We start from the raw sequence: 20,257 nt of genomic DNA on the forward strand, positions 1-20,257 counted from the left end.
TATCCATACTCACAGGTTCCAGGACAGGGCTGATTAAGAAGGCTGGGCCCCACAAGAATTGACAGAATATGTCCCAAGTTTCTTTGTCTTCAACAAATCTGAGAAGAAAAACATGTGGTCACAAACCAAGGATATGGACAATTTTCCCTCAGGTCAATAGATCAGGGAAGTTGGAACTGAAAGTGATCTTAGAAATCAGTCCAACTTCATGATTCTGACAATCTCTGGGAAGCATAGCTTCCTCCCAAGAAATATCCAAGTTCTGTTTCCCCTGTGTCCTTCCCTCTTCCCCCAGGTCTGCTTCAATCAAGTACTGGGTAAGGATATTAATCATGTTTCATTGATCAAGATGCTTTTCCCTGATTTCTCAGCCCCTGGGCTGTCTCTTTCTATTGTGTATATAGTGATAAAATGTAAATGTATTTAGTTCCATTCATAAAAGAGACATTCAAATTGTTGCTTTAAAAATATGATTTATCACATTATTAAACCAAAAAGAAAAGACTTTTGGGTTAATGAGTGCCTCTACATAATTTTCAAGTTCTTTTTCTTTCTTTAAACCCTTTCTTTCTATCTTAGAATCAATACTGTGTATTGGTTACAAGGCAGAAGAGTGGGAAGGTCTAGGCAATGCAGGTAAAGTGAATTGCCCAGGGTCACATAAAGCACAAATTTGACCTCAGAACCTCTCATCTCTAGGTCTGGCTCTCAAAAGTCATGGAGCTACCTACCCCTTTCATTTTCTAAAAGACTAAAAATTTTACCAAAAACATACTTCTATATCATGCTTTATGGTATACAGAATGCTTTCTTCTCAGCAATCATAATGAATTAGAAGTGCAAATATTATTGCCCTCATTTTACAGATAAGAAAACTAAGCAACAGAGAGGACAAATGGGTTGCTCACATTACAAGTTATTGTCACAGTTCAGATAAACAACAAACAGATCTTCTGACTCTAAGGCCACCTCTATTATTCATTGGCATATACTTCATTTTAGAATGAATAAATGAGTGAAAAGGGATTCACTATATGTAAGTCAGGGGGGAAATAGAAAAGCAAGAGAAACTTTGTTCTGAAGGACATTCCATTCTATTAGGGTGAGGCAACCCAGAAAGGAGCTTTTGGCAGTTCAATATGGAATCCAACATAAGAGCCCAAAACACAGAGTGGACACTTACTCATGAAGAAGGGGCCGGACAACAGTGCTGCCTTCTACATTGGCCTTATGCATCAGGGTGTAGAGATAAGGCAACAGAGTGTATCTTGTGTTTAGGACATCTCTTGAAAGATCCTCAAAGGTGGAATTCCAAGACACAGGGTCTTGCCTCTAGAAATAGAGAGAGGGAAGAGTCATACCAAACCCTTCACCTTACTACAGTGGGAAACAAGCCAGATGACTAGAGAGCTGCCCTCAACTACAGAGAGAATCTGAAAAGTCTTCCAGGCTTTTCTTGATAATTTCCCAAGATATCATTCCCCTTGATCCTGGCTAGGCAAGACTTTCTGATTCTTCTTTCCCTATTTTACTACTTCCTAGTCCCTCTACAGCTTTATCATCTCCTCATAATCTTCCAATAACTGTGAGATAGGGATAGATAAAGCTATCATTCATTTTATGAATAAGGAAATTAAAGCTTCAAAAATGATTTAAGGGAAAAAGTAATTTACACCTACGTAACAATTCAAAACCAATGCAAGGACTAGATCCTAACACTCAGAATGCCTAGTTCAGTCCCATGAACAATACTGCTGTTGTTGTATCACAACAAATTCTTCACCTTACTCCAGAGAGAAAGAGGTCAGATAATTAGAGAAAATCTATAGAGCCTGCCATGTTTGCCTTCATAATTCCTCTTGATCTTGGCTAGGAAAGACTCTCTGATTCTTCTTTCTCTGATTTGCTAACCTCTGGTGCCCCTAAGAATACTCAGACCCTGGATGCAAAAACATAATATGAACAACCCAGATCCACCTTTTACTTGTTCTGCATTAAAATGGGTTAAATCAAAGAACATATTGTGAAAGAGTAATGGGACCCTGGCATTAGAAACTCCAAGCAGAGCCAGAAGGAAAATTTCTGATTCTGGGAGACAAAATAGGAAAGTTTCCCAAAGGGAAGAACAGAAAAGATTTTTTCTGGCATAAGGGCAATACCCTAAGAAAATCCACTAGCTACAGAATCTAGGTTATAAAGCTTATTGTGACACATGGGATTGGTGACTAACAAGGTTGTTCCATGAAAGAAGGGCTCCATTAACTCTTAGGGTTGGAATGAAAGCTAGAGGTCTGGCACAAGGGCAGATCTGAGGCATGAGCTGGTTTCTCACCCGAGGCCCAATGGTATTATGGTTCCTAGAGAAAGGGTAAAAGGCTCCCAGTTGCATCCAGCGAGCACACATCTCATATTCAGCTTCTTGAAAGAACCCACAGATATCAGCTCCTGTCTGAGAAGAAAAAAAGATTAGAAGAGAGAATGAGAATTGTGGGCTTATGAAATGATCTAAAAATGAAGAAGAAGTGAACTTTAGTGAGACTTACATAGGATATTCCAAAAAGACTGAACTCCATCATACCTGCAATGAGAACCACAGTTATGTTGGGTGAGGCAAGTGGTTAGATTGGACCAGGCTCTGATCTGATTCCCCTGTTCATTGACTTGAGTTACTCAGAATGAAGAAGTCCAAACATAGGTATGGAATGCTACAATTCACTAGTCAGGGACCTGACCCCTCTCTGATTCGCTTCAAGAATCCAGAAAAAGTACAGACTGACCACAAAAGCTGCATTCATCTCCTCCTGCCCCCATGGGAATCCTTCAGGAAAAGCACATACCAATGATGGATTTATACAGCTGATCCCAGGCTGCTGTGTTGTCTCCCAACCAATGTCCTGCCCAGCGTCCTGAAGAAGGAAAGGTTGAACGACTGATCACAATTCCTCGCCGGCCTGTAACCTCTTGCACGCCTCTGAACAGGGAATAAAAACAAGAAATGACAGCCTATCCAGGCAGAGATCTTTCCCTCTCAGGAAATTCCTAGCATTAAGGCCATGGACTGAGAATTATTCTCAACCAATGACTGGGAGAACAACATGGGGAAGAAGGCACATGAATGCAATGAATATTTGGTGCAAGAGGGAACTACAACTAGGATGTGCTTTGCCACAAATACCACATAATATGAAAAGATTTCAATAAGTTTCTGTGTGTGTGTGTGTGTGTGTGTGTGTGTGTGTTGGAGAAGAGGAGCAAACTTTTATGTTTTGAATCATTTCACCTTCCTAATATCATTTAGAATAATTCTTACCAATATAGATTGCCCTGACATTAAAAAAAAAAAGAAAGATAATAATTGGACCTGCATTTTCCTTCACATAGGGAATTTTCTGATGAAGAATTAATTTCTCCTAATGCAGGTTGGGATCTTGTCTGCAACTTATACACTTAAAGAGATCCCCAAGATTGAATAATTAAGTAGTTTGCTTAATGTCACTCAGCCAGTATATATCAGAGAAGATTCAAACCTAGATGTTCCTGGTTTTGAGCTACATCTCTAGTTACTAGCCACACTCCCTCTTTAAGCCACATAAAAAATTATTGCTTAAATGATTAGGCAAAGCTTTCTGGGAAAGAAAAATTGGTCTCAGATATGACAGGAATTTCAGTAACTGAGAACATTTTAGACTCTTGCTTTACAAACTACACATAGCTCTGAATTATTCAAGTAGATATTCCTTATTCAGGCTGGGATAGGATCTATGTGTTATGTCTAAATTTAACATTGTATGATTCTAGAAAAATAAAAGTATGGAATTCAAATTTCATTAACTTTCAACTTATTCACTATTTCATATACACAGATGATCAGAAGATACATTAGGAATGTGTTTAACCATGAAAAAGCCTGTTGGAGAAGGAAGGAAAGAGCAGAACCTCTATTGGGTTTTTTGTTGCTTCTCAAGCAACTTGTTGCTTTTCAAGCACCAGGCATCCTTTCTTCTTGGAAATTCCAGCTCTTTTCCCCTACTACCTGCTATATGGGCCTTAAGAGGGAGGGAGGGAGGGACTCACTCATATGTTGGCTTTGTCTGGGACCAGCCATAGAGATTGTGCACATCGTAGTGCCTCACTGGACTTCCATCAGGCAGGATCTGCTGACTTTCCATGCACAGAGTCTTACTGCTCAGCCCTCTGTCTCTTGACTCCAGATCTGAGGAAACAGATGGGAGAGCATCCCAACAATATCAAATAGTTCACAGCTGGTAATGGTGAAGGAAATGGCTGCAGCTTAGGGAATATGAGAAGAGAGTATGCATTTGGGATAAAAAAGAAAGCTAGAACATGGAAAGTTTTGAACACCACACCATGGAATTCAATCTACACTAGGAAATGGAAAACTGAAAACAATTTTGAGCACTCACTGCCCATGGATCACTGGCTTTAAAACTGAGAGAAATCTAAGAAACAGGGTCAGAACAAACTACTTGGGCAAAATACGAAGAAATGGAGACCTGGAGATATAAAGGGATATCTCCAAATTTAGAAAGTAAGTGGCCAAACCATGATATTACCCAAAGTCTTGTAACTCAAAATGTATTATTCTTCACACTACACAACAGGAATTTCCTAACTTTACATAGAACATGGACCATAGGATTTAGTAACAAAGGGATCTAACGCACAAAGCCATGGGAGGCAAGATTTTAACATTTTTACTGCTAATGGGCTACTCCAGTCCTCCAGGACCAGTACTTTTTCCACTGTGCCGTATTAAAATGTTGCCTTTAAATTTCACAAAAATAGGAAGAGAAATACTGTAAAAATGTGATTAATGGTTATAGTTAAAGAAACTGAGACTTAGATAATTTTAAAAAGCTTGCCCATAGTTAATCACTTGAAGGGGCATAATTTAAACCAGATCTTCTACCTCTAAATCTGCTTCATAATAAACCACTACACAGATTTAAGATTCCTTCCAGCCTTGATATTTTATAACAATTGTTTCAGGTTAAAACTGATAGGACTTGCCTAATGAATGGCTGTGTTAGCCTACTGGGAGAAAGGAATTAAAGGCTTAAAGAGTATATGATTGAGTGGCAGGTAGGTAGCTGAGTGGGTGGAGAGCTGAGTCTAAAGATAGGAGGACAAGGTGCAAATATGACTGCAGATTTTCATTAGCTATGTGACCCTGGGCAAGTCACTTGATTCCCATTGCCTAGCCCTTACCTCTCTTCTACCTTAGTACTAATACACAGTATTTATTCTAAGATGGAAGGTAAGGGTTTAAACAACAATGTCTATGGTTGTACAAACGGTTCCACTATTATCGCAAATAGGAATCTCATAAACAATACCCTAAAGAGGAAAATTATTAGTTTAATTTTAGATAAATGGAAACTTAGGAACCTCTCTAGAAAGCTGGCTAATTATTTTATATCAGTGCTATCAAACTCAAATAGAAACAAGGGGCCACTAAACAATATATCAGGATTTCTTTGGGTCATACATCAAGGCCCAAGGGCCATTTGATACCTCTTTTTTCTTTTTTTAAAACATGAAATGTCATTTTATCACACACTTAATAACCAAAGTATTAGGAGGGTTAAGGCATGACAGAGGTATACTTACTCTAAGGATTTCGATGGGAAGTCATCTTGTTTCACTGCCATCAAACAATTCCAACTCAGCCTTCACACATTATCCAAAATAATCTTTAAGCAGATAACCATATAGATGACTACCAGGACCTAAAACCTTGAGTGGATCCTTTTATCTATAGGATCAAAGCCAAGCTTCTCAATGATTTATATGACTGAACTCCAGTCTCCTCTCCAGCCTGACTGACTATATAGGTCAGTCACACACTCAGGCAGACTCAACTCCTACTGAGTCTCCAATCTTCTCTTTTGCTTTCCTACTTCTGTGTATTTCTACAAAATGGTCCCCTATGCCTGGTTCCCTCCTCATTCTCCTCTGATGAAAAAAATATTTCCCTTTACATCTTCTTTGAAGGGGAGGGGCCAAAGGAAATACTTGTGTAAGGGTGTGTTGGCACACTTGAACTACACTCTGTATTTACCTCTGACATGGAACTAAGACAGCTAAGAATGTTGATTGGTTTGTCCCTGGAGATATTTTTATGACAATGTTATGCCAGCATTAAGGAATGGAGGCAAACCCTCCTTCCAGGTCTTTTTCAGAAAGCCAACCTTAGTCTAAGTAAAATTTGCCATTAGAAAATGTACTTACGGGGCATGTAAGGAGGATGATTTAATGTGTCAACCCTGCAGCCTGGAGGAACTGCCCCATTCACAAAGCTTGATGGTTCATTCATGTCCTAAGAAAAATAAAGCAAGTAATTATGTATATGTTTATTGCCTATGTACAGGAATAGGTGGTAATGACTTTTTGTGAGAGAACAGTGAACAAATGGTTATAATGTATTGTGCTTATCACATATGGAGGTGTGATTCATGAGAAGGAGGAAGAAAGCTAAATACAGATGGGGATCCCTTCAAAGGATTAGACCCTGATTTATTTTTTTTTATCCCTCATCTTCTTCATTAGAATCAATACTGTGGATTAGTACCAATGTAGAAAAGTGTTAAGGGCTAGGAAATGGGCGTGAAGTGATTTGCCCAGATCACCCATCTAGGAAGTATGAGGCCAGATTCCTAAGTGTGGCTTTCAATCCATTGAACCTCCTAGCCATCTCCTCAGGCCCTGCTTTTTCTCAGGCCAAGCTAGAATCAAACACACTCAGATAAATATTGAATTGGCTCCAGTAAAAGAAAGATGAGTTCCCTGGTGTGTAGTACGTTACGTATTTTCCATACAGGAGGAAGTAATGGTGGATATAGGATAGAATGTTTAATGCCTAATTAGAAAATGGCAGCTTGGGGGCAGCTGGGTAGCTCAGTGGATTGAGAGTCAGGCCTAGAGACGGGAGGTCCTACATTCAAATCCTTCTGCCTTAGAATCAATACTACATATTGGTTTCTAAGGACAAAAGTGGTAAAGGGGGGAGGGTGGGTGTTAAGTGACTTGCCCGGGGTCACATAGCTAGGAATTGTCTGAGGTCAGATTTGAACACAGGACTTCCTGTCTCTAGGTCTGATTCTCTATCCACTGAGCCACCTAGCTGGCTGCCCCTGATGATACAAATTAAACTTTAAAACATATGCCGTGGGGGCAGCTGGGTAGCTCAGTGGATTGAGAGCCAGGCCTAGAGACTGGAGGTCCTAGGTTCAAATCCGGCCTCAGACACTTCCCAGCTGTGTGACCCTGGGCAAGTCACTTGACCCCCACTGCCCACCCTTACCACTCTTCCACCTAGAAGCCAATACACAGAAGTTAAGGGTTAAAAAAAGAAAAAAAAAAGAAAAAAAAGAAAATGCCAGTTTGTACTGGTTAGTCTACTAAAATTTTTAAAAAAGAATATAATCACAACATAATAATAAATCAAAAAAAGAAAGAAGTAAATAAAATTAACAGTATCAAAGATAAAAAGGGTGAACTCCCCTCTAATGAAGAGGAAATTAAGGTAATTATTAAGAACTATTTTGCCTAATTATATAGCAAAAAATATGATAATATAGGTGAAATGAATGAATATCTACAAAAATATAAATTGCCTAAATTAACAAAAGAAATAAAATATTTAATCCCATCTCAGAAAAAGAAATTGAACAAACCATCAAGGTACTCCCCATGAAAAAATCCCCAGGGCCAGATGGATTCATAAGTGAATTCTATCAAACATTTAAGGAACAACTAATCCCAGTATTATAAAAACTATTTGACAAAATGAGCAAAGAAGGAGTTTTACAAAATCTCTTTTTTTGATACAAATATGTTATTGATCCCAAAGACAGGTAGACGAAAATCAGAGAAAGAAAACTACAGACTAATATCCCTAATGAACAAAGATGCAAAAATCTTAAATAGAATACTAGCAAAAAGACTCCAGCAAGTGATTGCGAGGATTATTCACTGTTATAAGGCAGAATTTATACAAGGAATGCAAGAAAGGTTTAATATTAGGAAAACCATCCACATAATTAACCATATCAACAACCAAACCAACAGAAATCACATGATTATCTCAACAAATGCTGAAAAGTCTCTGACAAAATGTAACACCCATTCCTATTGAAAACACTAGAAAGCATAGGAATAGAAGGCCAAAATTACTCAAAATAAGACATAGTACATATTTAAAACCATCAGCAAGTACCATCTGCAATGAGGATAAGTTAAAGAGGTCTTCCCAGTAAGATCAGGAGTGAAACAAGGATGCCCATTATCACCTCTATTATTTAACATTGTACTAGAAACACTAGCAGTAGCAATTAGAGAAGAAAAAGAAATTGAAGGGATTAAAGTAGGCAATGAGGAGACCAAGCTATCACTCTTTGCAGATGATATGATGATCTACTTAAAGAATTCTAAGAGAATCAACTAAAAGGCTAGTGGAAATAATCAACAACTAGCAAAGTTGCAAAATAAAACCCACATAAATCATCAGTATTTCTATATATTTCCAACAAAACTCAGCAGTAAAAATTAGAGAGAGAAACTCCATTTTAAATCACCCTAGACAAAATAAAATATTTAGGAATCTATTTGCCAAGACAAGCACGGGAATTATATGAACATAACTACAAAACACTTTCCACATGATTAAAATCATCTAAATAATTGGAAAAATAATAATTGCTCTTGGGTAGGACAAGCTAACAAATAAAATTACAATCCTACCCAATTTAATTTACTTATTCAGGGTCATACCTATCAAACTACCAAGAAACTTTTTTATTGAATTACAGGAGGAAGTAATGGTGGATGTAGGATAGACTGTTAAATGCCTAATTAAAAAATGGCAGCTTCAAAGTAAATTGGTACCCAAATGTCTTGGTTACTTATTATTAGATTGACTTCAATTAAGACCAATAATACATATTTGCAAAAGTAAACAAATATACATAATTTTTCAGTGGTTATGTCCATGTTTTAGGCATGCACATTTTACTCACACATGCACACAATCATGTTCATATACCCACACTTACAATCCACATTCCATCAAACTTCAAGCTCTTCTCTGGCTCCTGGGAATTGTTGTGCAGTTCCCTCAATTCCTGCTTCCACCACTTGACTGTTGAATTACGGAAAAAGTCTGGGAAGGCAACGTGAGCTCTGTATAACTGTAAAGATAAACTAGGTCAATCAGACCACTCGAAAGCAACAGTCTTGAACTTACTGGAAATTCTGCTACTATATGAAAATAACTTTTGAAAGTGTTCAAAATATTTTCAAAAGAATTCTTAGTTTAATAGAAATCACAGTATCACAAATTAACTGAATGCTTATTCAAAGTAACATGATGAAAAAGTGCCAAGACTAAATCCAAGTCTATGGATTGACTACCTAATTGTGATTACATCGTACCTCCATTATACACACACACACACACACACACACACACACACACACACACACATATACAAATAATACCTCCATTAAAAATAATTCATATTATTATACTTATTATATTATGTACAATATATTACATAATATGCTATATATTTTATATCATTATATCTTGCTATTATTATATATAAATATATTTTGGCTATGGTCATAGTTGGGAGTTTTTTGCTCTAGGGTCTATTGTTTTTGGCATGCTGTACAAACTAATGACTTTTTGAAGGGATATTGGTAACCAGTAGGGGTGGCCTAATGGGAAAATATTAAGAAACATTTTTTAAATGGTATTTTCCTTTTGGGAAGGATGCCTCTAAGCACCTGTTGAAGAATAACAAGAATTCAGGATAGGGTTGGTCGATGACTAACCAATAGCTAGAGATGTTGAAAACACAGGACTTGGGGAAATGAAAAAAGTAATGAAAGATGCTCAAAGTAACAATTAACCCATGAACTAGGCTTTTGAATAACTCTTTGCATTCATAATTGTTTACATAATCAATATACTTAAAATACTTTCACTGGCATTTCTTATTTGCCCACGTCAGAGATTTTATCATTATAGGGTATTCACAGTGTGGAAATTCTCTCCATTGACATTTGGGATTTGAGAGAAGTGCCAAGGGGGCACCTCTATGTAAAGTGACTGGCCTATGGTCACATAGCCATACACTGGCCCATAGTTCTGAAGACCAGTAGAGGTCCTTCAGAATCTAAAGCTGACCAGACATTCACTATACAAGGCTATTTCTTCACTTTTGAAAGAAAGCATCAATACTATAATTGAAGACTACCACCAATGCCTTACTAATAAATAGGCAGGACAGTAGCATAACTGAAGACAATGCTGCCCGCAAAGCATTAAAGCCATCATTCAGTGGAAGTATCTTCAAGGTTTCTTAGAAAACAAAGTAGGGAAGCATGACACTTTCTCTCTCTCTCTCTCTCTCTCTCTCTCTCTCTCTCTCTCTCTCTCTCTCTCTGTGTGTGTGTGTGTGTGTGTGTGTGTGTGTGTGTGTGTGTGTTTCTGAGGGGTAGAGAAATGGGTTAAGAGAGAGAAGAGTGTACAGAGGGAGAGAAACACAGAAAAAGAGGCAAACAGAAAGATTCAGAGATGAAGAATGAAGTTAAGAAGAAACAAAAGAATATCTGATCTCAATAGGAAGAGTATTTATCAGATAGCTTAATAAAAAGACAAAGAACATTAATTAAGCACTTATAAAATGCTAGGCCCTGTGTTAAATGCTGAATCAATAAGAAAGAGAAGTCTTATGCTTCTCCTTGAAAGCAATCCTTTAAGAATCTGGCAAGTACAGACCACTTCTCTACAACCAAAACTTTCACATTCCATACTATTGATGAATCTTTTACCTCCACTTGGGTGTCCCAATCAAGAGATCCATCGATAGTGACATTTGGCAAATCTGGCCAAACCTGTGGAGAAAAGGGGGAAACGGTTTATTTCCTTAGAAAGGATAAATTTTGCATATATGATAAATTCCAATTTGTAGATTTCATGAGGAGAATCACAAGGAGTGTCTAAGCCATCCATGGAATCAACTTGCTTAAAGGAAACATCCCAGGCTCTAATTGCCATGACTCACATATACACAGAAGCATTCAGAAAAAAATGAACCAATGATGCATAAACTCCCTGATATCCCTTACCATTCACTCACCAAACAGAATTATCATCTCTAATCCCAAACTCTACCTTTCCCCAAACTATGCTGTTGTCATCTGGCCATTTAATGAACACATCTTGCTCGACGCCCCGAGTGAAGGCAGGATATGGCTTGGTCTCGTTGCCAGAAATAGCCGGGTCCTGCAATCAAAATGTGAGAGTTACTAGAGTGTCAGAGACAAAAGTACACAAAGAAAAGAAAATCACAACGTTCAACAAGGCAGGAGGCAACATCAAAATCTACACGTTTAACCTTGCACTCCTTTTCAACACCAAGAAATCAAATTTTCTTCTGCTGAGTTTCCGTATCTATGGCATAATAAAAACTCCCTTTCCCTCCAATAATACCCAGCCCTCCTCACAACACAGTTACACACCAGAATGAGGATGACTCGCATCCCAGCCTGCTTCATTCGATTGATTAGATTAGGAAAACCAGCAAACTTGGGGCTTAGGGTGAAATCTAGCTGCCTCTCCATGTAATCGATGTCTGAGTACTGCACATCCTGGAGGAAAGAGGAAAGGAAAGTGGATAAATATCACTTTGATGACAAAAGATCCTAAGAAATTTTCTATGGCCCAGTGTGGTGTTAAGTCCACTGTGGGGATTCTCTTCCAGGATCAATTTAAAACAACGGACTGGAATCCACCTGAATCACTCCTACACTACTTCTCTCTACTATTACTAGCAATATGATTGGAGTAGTTGAGATAATATTATCAATTTGAAAATAGGACAGTCCACTGTGACTCAGTGAACACAGCAACAAGCCTAGAGACAGGAGGTCCTGAGGTCAAAGGTGGCCTCAGACACTTCCTAGCTGTGTGATTCTGAGCAAGTAACTTAACCCCATTTGCCTATCCTTTGCCCTTCTGTGTCAGAGTTGTTGCTAGGACAAAAATTAAGGATTTAAGAGGAAAAAAAAAATCTGAAAATGATCAACCTCAACCAAATATAGGCAATCTTACAGAATAAAATTATGACACATTCAAAATGAAAATAAAAAAATAGCTTGATTCATATATGTTCTAATCCCTCTAAGTAACAGCATGGTAGACGGAAAGTACAATATTTTGGAGCAAAGAAAATCTGAATTGAAATAGTAGCGCATATAACTACTTGTAATATGATTCTGAGCAAATCAGTGAACCTCATTACATCTACATTTCTTTTCTTTAAATGAAGGAGCATTAGATTCCAACTTTCCAAAGTTCCTTTTCAACTCTAATTCTATAATCCTATAGTTTCTGTGTTTCTGCTTAGGGCAGAGAGATGGCTCAGAAGACAAAAAGAATGTTTTGGCAAATATAGGAGAGGATGCTCCATTCATTTGCTTTGAAATTTGTAACTAGTTAGAATATAGGGTGTGAACCATATCCATTCCTGTTGGATATCACTTCCATATCATTGATATATGAATAGAGATTAGTCAAAATCTAAAATTTCTTTTGCTGCAGTGGTTGTTTACTGTTTTCTCATTAGTATAATGATTTCACCAATTAAGTTAAAAACATCTAAACTCAGAATTATCACTGTTTAAGGACTTTTGCATGACATGTCAAACATCTAATCTGACCATATGTTTGAGAGTCTTCCTGCTCCTTAACTAAGCTAGAGAAGAATCAAGACCATGATGATTCCAGGACAATGACAAAGGCTGGGATTAGGGGATATAAAGAGAGATATGAGCATAGTAAGAAATGGCAAGGTCCATACATAGGGTATCTGAGCAGCCACCATGGCATCGTAGAGTTCAGCAATTTCATTATCATTCTCGTATCCATAACGACACAGCTGGAATCCTAAGGCCCAGTAAGGAGTCATCACTGGCCGGCCAATCAACTAAAAACAAGGATAGAAAATAGATTATATATATTCGGTATAACAGAGAGAGTCATTAAACAATTTTCTATAATTATATAGTGGCTTCATAATTCAAATTAACTAAAAGACCAAACCACACAGAACTATGGGGAGTTAGCACCATTGAGAAATTTCACCATTGAAAGGAAATATGTGTAAAGTATTTTATCAATCTTAAAGTACTATATAAATGTAAGTTATCATTATTATTTGTGTACTTTTAAGAGTGCTGGGATTCTTAGGGGACATGTAAAATAGAGTTTGTTCATATAAGAACACTATAATACTATAGTAACAAAGAGTGCTTTCTGAAATCACTCTATTTCCTCCTAATATTATGATTTCATCTGCAGAAAAAATAGTTTATTGATTCAATCAATAAGCATTTGTTCAGTTATTATTATGTGTCAGGTACTGTGCTATGTGCAGAAGACAAATAGTCCCAATTCTCAAAGCACTGACAATCTAGTTAAGGAAACAAGCATGAAAAAAACTAGGTATATACAAGATGTATATAGAGTAGAAGAATGGCTGTGCCATGCAAAGTGCTAGGTATACTAGAGTTTCTTGGAAAAGATTTGTTCGTCAGCTTAAGAATTGGATGACTTCCTACCTCTGTGTACTGCTGAGTAACGAGCTCTGGGGTAGGTCCCAAAACCATGTAAAAGTCCAGAATACCTCCAGTAGTCCTATATGTGAGTGCAGGGGTTGGTTGGAAAGTTACATCTGGAAATAGAGAGCAATTATTCAGTGACAGAATCATTGAACTTGAAGCATAGTCTATGGATCATCCACTCCAATTCAGATTAAGAAGGAGAAATCTCATGTGGACATCACAACAAGGTGGTCCTCTAATTGCCTTCCAAAGGCTTCAAGTGATAAGAAATGACCACCTCTATTCCACCTGCGGATAGCTCTAATAACCATTATAGAATCCTTAGACAAAATGGTAATTTGCTTATCTGAATATCTGATGAGTTAGAAAATTTTCCACACATATAAACTTCTCCCTTAAGTTCCATGAGCTAAATGTAGACGGCTTCAAAATCCACAAATGTTGCCCTTCCTCTTTCTTGGCTTCTTGACCAACAATTCCTCTATCTTTTGAAAATTTTATACCTAGAAAACCTTCTGACTCTTCAAGTTCAATACTTCTAAAGAAATTCCATCACCTTTTCCTTTCCTTTTTATATCCTTTATTTTTTTTTCTTATTCATCTAATTACCATTACTAACATCATTATTATCCCAATTACCTAGTCCTAAAACCTGGAGCCATCCATCTAGTTACTAATTCTCTATTATCATTAAACTATAAAGAAGACTGAATTCTGAGTCAAAGGACCAGTGTTCAAATACTGACTGTTCTACTTCCTACTCCTGTGATTAAAGATAAATCATTTCATAAACTCAGTGGGTATTGATTTTCTCTTATATAAAAGTAGAGAATTGAATAAAACATATCAAATAACCTTTTCAGGTCTAAATAGATAATTCTATGATATTCTATGCAGATCTTAGCCACCTCTCTGCTTTTGTTCAAACTATTTACGTTATGTAAAATGCTCTTTTCTCTCATGCCTCCAACATGCTGTAATTGTGTAGTCCTTCTCTTCCCATTAAGACACTAAGCCTCATTACTTTGTTTTCTTACTCCTCTTAGTCCCTCATTGCCTGAAATTTCAAGTGATTTCTCCCCCTTCTAAATCCTAATACCTTATCTTATCTGCCCTAATTAGGAAATTTTTGCATAAGTGTATATATATGAACATATATTTATATTAAGAACTTTTTTGCATGTTATTTCTTTACATATCATCTCCCCCCATTAGATTGAAGGCAGCTCAAGAATACAGATTATTGTGGGAAGCCAATAAGAAAATAGATTAAAATCTGAGACTCCCTTCTTGACCCCTTTTGTGATCCTTGTGATTTCTTCTTGAAAAGTATTGTGGCCTTATTGAAAAGCTTTAAGTTCCTAGCAAAACAACAGTTAAGAGGTTAACATTCTTTCCCTTTGGTCAGAAATGCAGCCCTTTGGCAACCCAGGCAAAAAACTTAGATTAGCAGGGGCATTTTGCCCCAAGAAAAGTATTCTCAGACTTAGCTTATTGATAACCACACAGCTAAAGATCCAGCCTAGGTCTTATCTTCACCTTGAAGCTTCTAAGCCTTTTGTATTGTCTATGTTAAAAATGCAGCTCTGCCCAGCTATGGGAAATATTCCTTGTGCTTTTGGGTGAAAGAGGGTTTGAATTTTCATATAAAATAACCTTGTGACTCAATGGCACTTCGGAGAAGCAGCTATGAGTTAACAGTCAAGATCCTCTCCCATGTCCCATTACTTCTTATCAACTAAGCAGTCCTTATCAGATTATCAGCGATGATAAATAGATCTCCACATATTATGTTTTCCTTGTTCATCTTTCTTGAATATTTGTCTTGTGATCTGTCCATAGCAATAGCTTAATAAATGTGTACTGAATTTTACTTCATTGGAATCCTGCTGGCACTCTCCAATTTAGAAATTTCCCAGAACTCTTTGGTTTGGTGGATTCAGGAAAGAACACCCAGAAGAGAATTCCCCCATCTTACCCATGGCATTGCTGTTGAGCAGGAGCACTCCATGGGCATTGCCGTCCTCTTCCAAACCCATGTAATATGGGTGTACACCATAGGAATTCTTCTTGTACTAGATCAGCAGGTGAAATACAAATTGAAACAAATGTTGTCACTGGATCTATAATCTGGGTTTGGGGAGGTTCAAGGTCTCAGGGCAAATGGAAAATAAAAAAACATTTCAATTCAATAAGTATTTGTAATTGTGTTACTCAGATTCATAACAAACCTCAACATTAGAACATGAGCGTATAGAAATTCAGCCTGTTGAGGGAAAGAAAACTAGCCACATTCAGAGGAAGAATTGTAGGAGGAGAAACACAGAAGAAAAACAATTGCTTGAACACATGGACTGATGGGGATATTATTGGGGATGTAGACACTAAATGATAACTCTAGTCCAACTATCAATAATATGGAATTTGGTCTTGATCAATGATACATGTAAAATCCAGTGGAATTGTGTGTTGGCTAAGGGAGGTTTGGGAGATTTAGGGGAGAAGGGAAAAACATGAAAGATATAACTATGGGAAACTATTCAAAATTAAAACTTAAAAAAAAAAAAAAGAAAGAAAAAAAGAAAGAAATTCAGCCTGGAATAAGGCTAAAGAAATGGATACAAGCCATATAATACTCAAGATGTTGTACACTTACACCTGGAGGCTGGTCTCGAGAAAACATTCCCCACGTGTGCCAGTTGAGATCCCTCCGGAAGGTCGTGTGCTCTGTTTCTCCAAAGCCATAGATGTAGTGCGATGGGAGGCGGGTGGAGATACGTAGGAACATGTCATTAAAGGTAAAGCCAGGGACCTGGGAATCCCAACTGAAACACAAGAGCAGATCATGAGTTAAGTTTAAGAACTCCTGAGATGTACATGCCTATTAGGAGGGTCTGCAGAATAGCCCTAATTTCCTAGTTTTAATCATTATACTTCAGAATGAAGTATCTGCAGGGTCTGTTTCTTTGGCTGATAGGGCTTTGAATGGACAGCAAATGTGATTGAGATATGAAGAAAAGTGAGCTTGATATAGTAGAAAAATATAGAAAGACAAAAAAATAGACAAAATCATTCCAGGACTCACAAGCTAAATGAAGAAATAAGATCTTTATATACCAAACTATTAGAGAACAATATAATTACAGATAATTACTAGCAATGTGATACTGAGCAAGTCTAATTTCAATGGGCCTAGTTTTCTCCTCTTTAAATATGAGGGTTTGACTCCAGCTTCTCAAAGTTCCTTTTCAACTCTGTTTCCTTTTTCCTTCCTTCTCCTATCAATTTTTTTTAGTATATGATAATTATTTTTTCTTTCTACAGTTCATTTTATTTTTTTGTCTTATGATTTTATAATTTAATTAATTTAGAATAGTTTTCTATGGTGACATGATTCATGTTCTTTCTCTCCCCTCCTTTCTACTCCTCTTGTAGCCAATATGCAATTCCACTGGGTTTTACATGTATCATTCATCAAGACCTATTTCTATATAATATTTGAATTAGGGTGTTCATTTAGAGTCTACAGCCCCAATCATATCCCTATCACCCTATATGATCAAGCAGTTGTTTTTCTTCTGATTTTCTGCTCCCACAGTTCTTTCTGTGGATGTGGATAGCGTTCTTTCTCATAAGTCCCTCAGAATTGTCCTGGATTGGGGTAGCTGAGTAGCTCAGTGAATTGAGAGCCAGGCCTAGAGACTTGAAGTCCTAGGTTCAAATCTGACCTCACACACTTCCTAGCTGTGTGACCCTGGACAAGTCACTTGACCCCCATTGCCTACCCTTACCACTCTTCTGCCTCGGAGCCAATACACAGTATTGACTCCAAGACGGAAGGTAAGGGTTTTAAAAAAAAAAAAAAAAAAAAAAAAAAGGGGGGGGGAGGCAGCTGGGTAGCTCAGTGGATTGAGAGCCAGGCCTAGAGACGGGAGGTCCTAGGTTCAAATCCGGCCTCAGACACTTCCCAGCTGTGTGACCCTGGGCAAGTCACTTGACCCCCATTGCCCACCCTTACCAATCTTCCACCTATGAGAAAATACACCGAAGTACAAGGGTTTAAAAAAAAAAAAAAGAAGAAGATATAGGCAGTTTTAGGTAGTAATTATAGGCAGTTATAGACAGTTACAGCTGTGTGACCCTGGGCAAGTCACTTGAACCCCATTGCCTACCCTTACCACTCTTCTGCCTTAGAGCCAATACACAGTATTGACTGAGACAGAAGGTAAGGGTTTAAAAAAAAATTTGTCCTGGATCATTGCATTGCTGCTTCTTTCTCCTATAATAATAGTATCTGCTGATTGAAATGTTTACTTTCTCTCAATCTAGATGTATACCAGAACTAGTTTTAAAAACATTTTATCGAAGAAGAAATTGACAAAAACAGAAAAGTGTCTAACTTTATAGAAAACTTAAAGTGAGTGTCTTAATAGAAATCTTGTCTCTCCCTGAAGGTTCTCTATTCCTTGTGTGTGAAGAATATAAAGAGTGTTAACATATTTAGAGAAATTTAAAGAGATTTTTTAAATAAAGTAGAAAAGAAAATGCAAGTTTCCTCCTACAATAATATTTTATCTTCATGAAATTCTTAGCTGGAGGTGTGGAGAACAAAATATCATGACAATAAGATCTAAAAGGAACCTTACAGATTCTCTAACCTATTGCCTTATTGTAGAGGTTAAGAAACTGAAGCCAAGGATTAAGAAAGGACTTGGATAATTTCAAAGAAATACTCTGTATTTGCATTTGTTCAAGGATTGTACACTTAAATCCAGATCACTAGTTTTTGGTGACCAAACCCTTTGGCCCATTCATCATTCCGAAAAACAAAGGTCAAGTCAAATGGTTTGCCCCGTTATCATCACAGATATGGAGTAGACAACTACTTACATCACAGTGCCTGTGCTTTTTCTGCGGATCTCAATTCCAAATGGGTTTTCTTTGATAGCCACCTCATAGAGGCGATTTTCAGGTTGACTGGTGGGGGAGCCTGGAATATTTAAGGGCACTGGCACTTCATATCTCTTGTTGTTGGCATCATAGATCTATGAAAGAGAAAGCCATTGTCTCCATAAATAACCTGAGGCTCAGATATTCATGATCTTATAATCAGATTTTCCTAGTTGAGCAATGAGTTGATTCCATGTTTTCTGAGGCTTTATCTGCTTTTAGTCTTAAAATAAATCATATATGGCAAGAGGAGTACTTTTAACCACTTTCTTCTCTTCAAGTATACTTGATTACTTCATTTTAATGGTAGGTCTGATAAAGCAACCAAATAAACATAATATTGACATATATGCCATTTGATGATTTCATCCATTCACAAGAAGGATTCATGATCTGTTATAGATCTTTCCTAAGATGTTGGAGATGTATTCAGAGAACCTATTCCTTTAGAAAGATGTTTTGTCTTTAAAAAAGAAAGTTTCCCTTTGCTTATGCTTTGGGAAGGAAACTTCTAAGTAGCCATCGATGGTTTTTTGGAAAGATGAAATCATGGAAGTGGATATAAAATCATCATTATGTTCTAGGTTTTAGCATATCCTTCTCATCAATTCCCATTCCTCGTCCTTCAGAACTAGCTCAAACACTACTTCTACACTGACAACTTGTGACCCTTTCTCTAGGTCTCCTTTAGCCCTTGATCTCCCATAACAAATTCACTGCATTTAGCATTAAACTCTTTTCAGTTAGTTCTCTTTTTACAAATTGGCTGTGATCTCAGTGACAGCAGCAACGTATTGACTCCTTCTATATTTCACAGCCCCTACTCAAACTCTTCCCATATATTAGATGCTAAATCAAGGTCATTGGTTAATTTTTTTATCCTTGTGAACTTCTCTGTTAACACAAGTTCTTCAGCTGAGTATACCTTAAACTGTAGCATGTCATTTTTATGAAATGTCACATCCAATCTGAGCTGGTTAATGGGTGTGGAAGGATAGTAATTGGCTTCCGCATTTCGGGAGATGTCTGCTGTTAGGCCGGCTCCTGTGTTCTGAATGTTACTGGCAGTATAATAATACTTAGTGATGTAGCAGTAGGGGACTCCAGTAGAATTGGTTGGCTGAAAAATAAAAATAAAAATAAAACATTTTAGAGAATCGCAAGAAAAACAAAATCCCTTTTACAAACACATATAGTCACGTAAAATACATTCACTAATGGGTGGGCTATAAAATTGTTAAAGGGAGTAAAGTTAAAAAACTGGAAAGATTGGAAGAAGCCAGATAGTAAAGTATTTAAAAGTAATGGACAATTGAACCCTAGCTCATGAGATCACCAAGTAAGATAATAGAGAAAAAAGAGAACAACACTTAGGACTTAGCCTTAGGAGACACCTTCAGTCCATAGACATAACACAGATGAAGAAACAGCAATGGAGACTGAGAAGGAGAAGTCATTGACAGGGTAAGGTATTTAAGAACAGATGATCATGGTTGATTAGTAAGATTCAACCAGGGGGTTAGAAGGTAAGAGAATATAGCTAGTGTAGCAATGATGGCTTGAGAAAATGACGGTTAGGGAGTACCTTGGTGGTTCAGTGAACAGTTCAGTGAGACAGACCTGGAGTTGAGAAGACCTAAATTCAAATCTGGAC

At 37.3% G+C, this 20,257-nt stretch overlaps 1 protein-coding gene across 1 annotated transcript in view; it reads right to left on the reverse strand.

Annotated features, from left to right (window-relative positions):
* The window catches only part of LOC123250009 (maltase-glucoamylase, intestinal-like), a gene marked incomplete at its 5' end in the record, with an annotated part of 20,443 nt that extends 714 nt beyond the window's left edge, over positions 1 to 19,729 (reverse strand). The window contains 17 exons of the mRNA XM_044679061.1: positions 14 to 98; positions 1,184 to 1,332; positions 2,333 to 2,449; positions 2,544 to 2,578; positions 2,838 to 2,971; positions 4,075 to 4,213; positions 6,253 to 6,340; positions 9,075 to 9,209; positions 10,861 to 10,923; positions 11,204 to 11,314; positions 11,551 to 11,679; positions 12,891 to 13,016; positions 13,651 to 13,763; positions 15,632 to 15,728; positions 16,310 to 16,478; positions 18,544 to 18,698; positions 19,529 to 19,729. Coding sequence (XP_044534996.1) covers positions 14 to 98; positions 1,184 to 1,332; positions 2,333 to 2,449; positions 2,544 to 2,578; positions 2,838 to 2,971; positions 4,075 to 4,213; positions 6,253 to 6,340; positions 9,075 to 9,209; positions 10,861 to 10,923; positions 11,204 to 11,314; positions 11,551 to 11,679; positions 12,891 to 13,016; positions 13,651 to 13,763; positions 15,632 to 15,728; positions 16,310 to 16,478; positions 18,544 to 18,698; positions 19,529 to 19,729 — 2,046 coding nt within the window. The remainder of the gene's footprint in view (positions 1 to 13; positions 99 to 1,183; positions 1,333 to 2,332; positions 2,450 to 2,543; positions 2,579 to 2,837; positions 2,972 to 4,074; positions 4,214 to 6,252; positions 6,341 to 9,074; positions 9,210 to 10,860; positions 10,924 to 11,203; positions 11,315 to 11,550; positions 11,680 to 12,890; positions 13,017 to 13,650; positions 13,764 to 15,631; positions 15,729 to 16,309; positions 16,479 to 18,543; positions 18,699 to 19,528) is intronic.
* Positions 19,730 to 20,257: the final 528 nt, after the last annotated feature.

This window comes from Gracilinanus agilis, chromosome 5, assembly GCF_016433145.1.
Source record: "Gracilinanus agilis isolate LMUSP501 chromosome 5, AgileGrace, whole genome shotgun sequence".
Lineage (NCBI taxonomy): Eukaryota > Metazoa > Chordata > Mammalia > Didelphimorphia > Didelphidae > Gracilinanus > Gracilinanus agilis.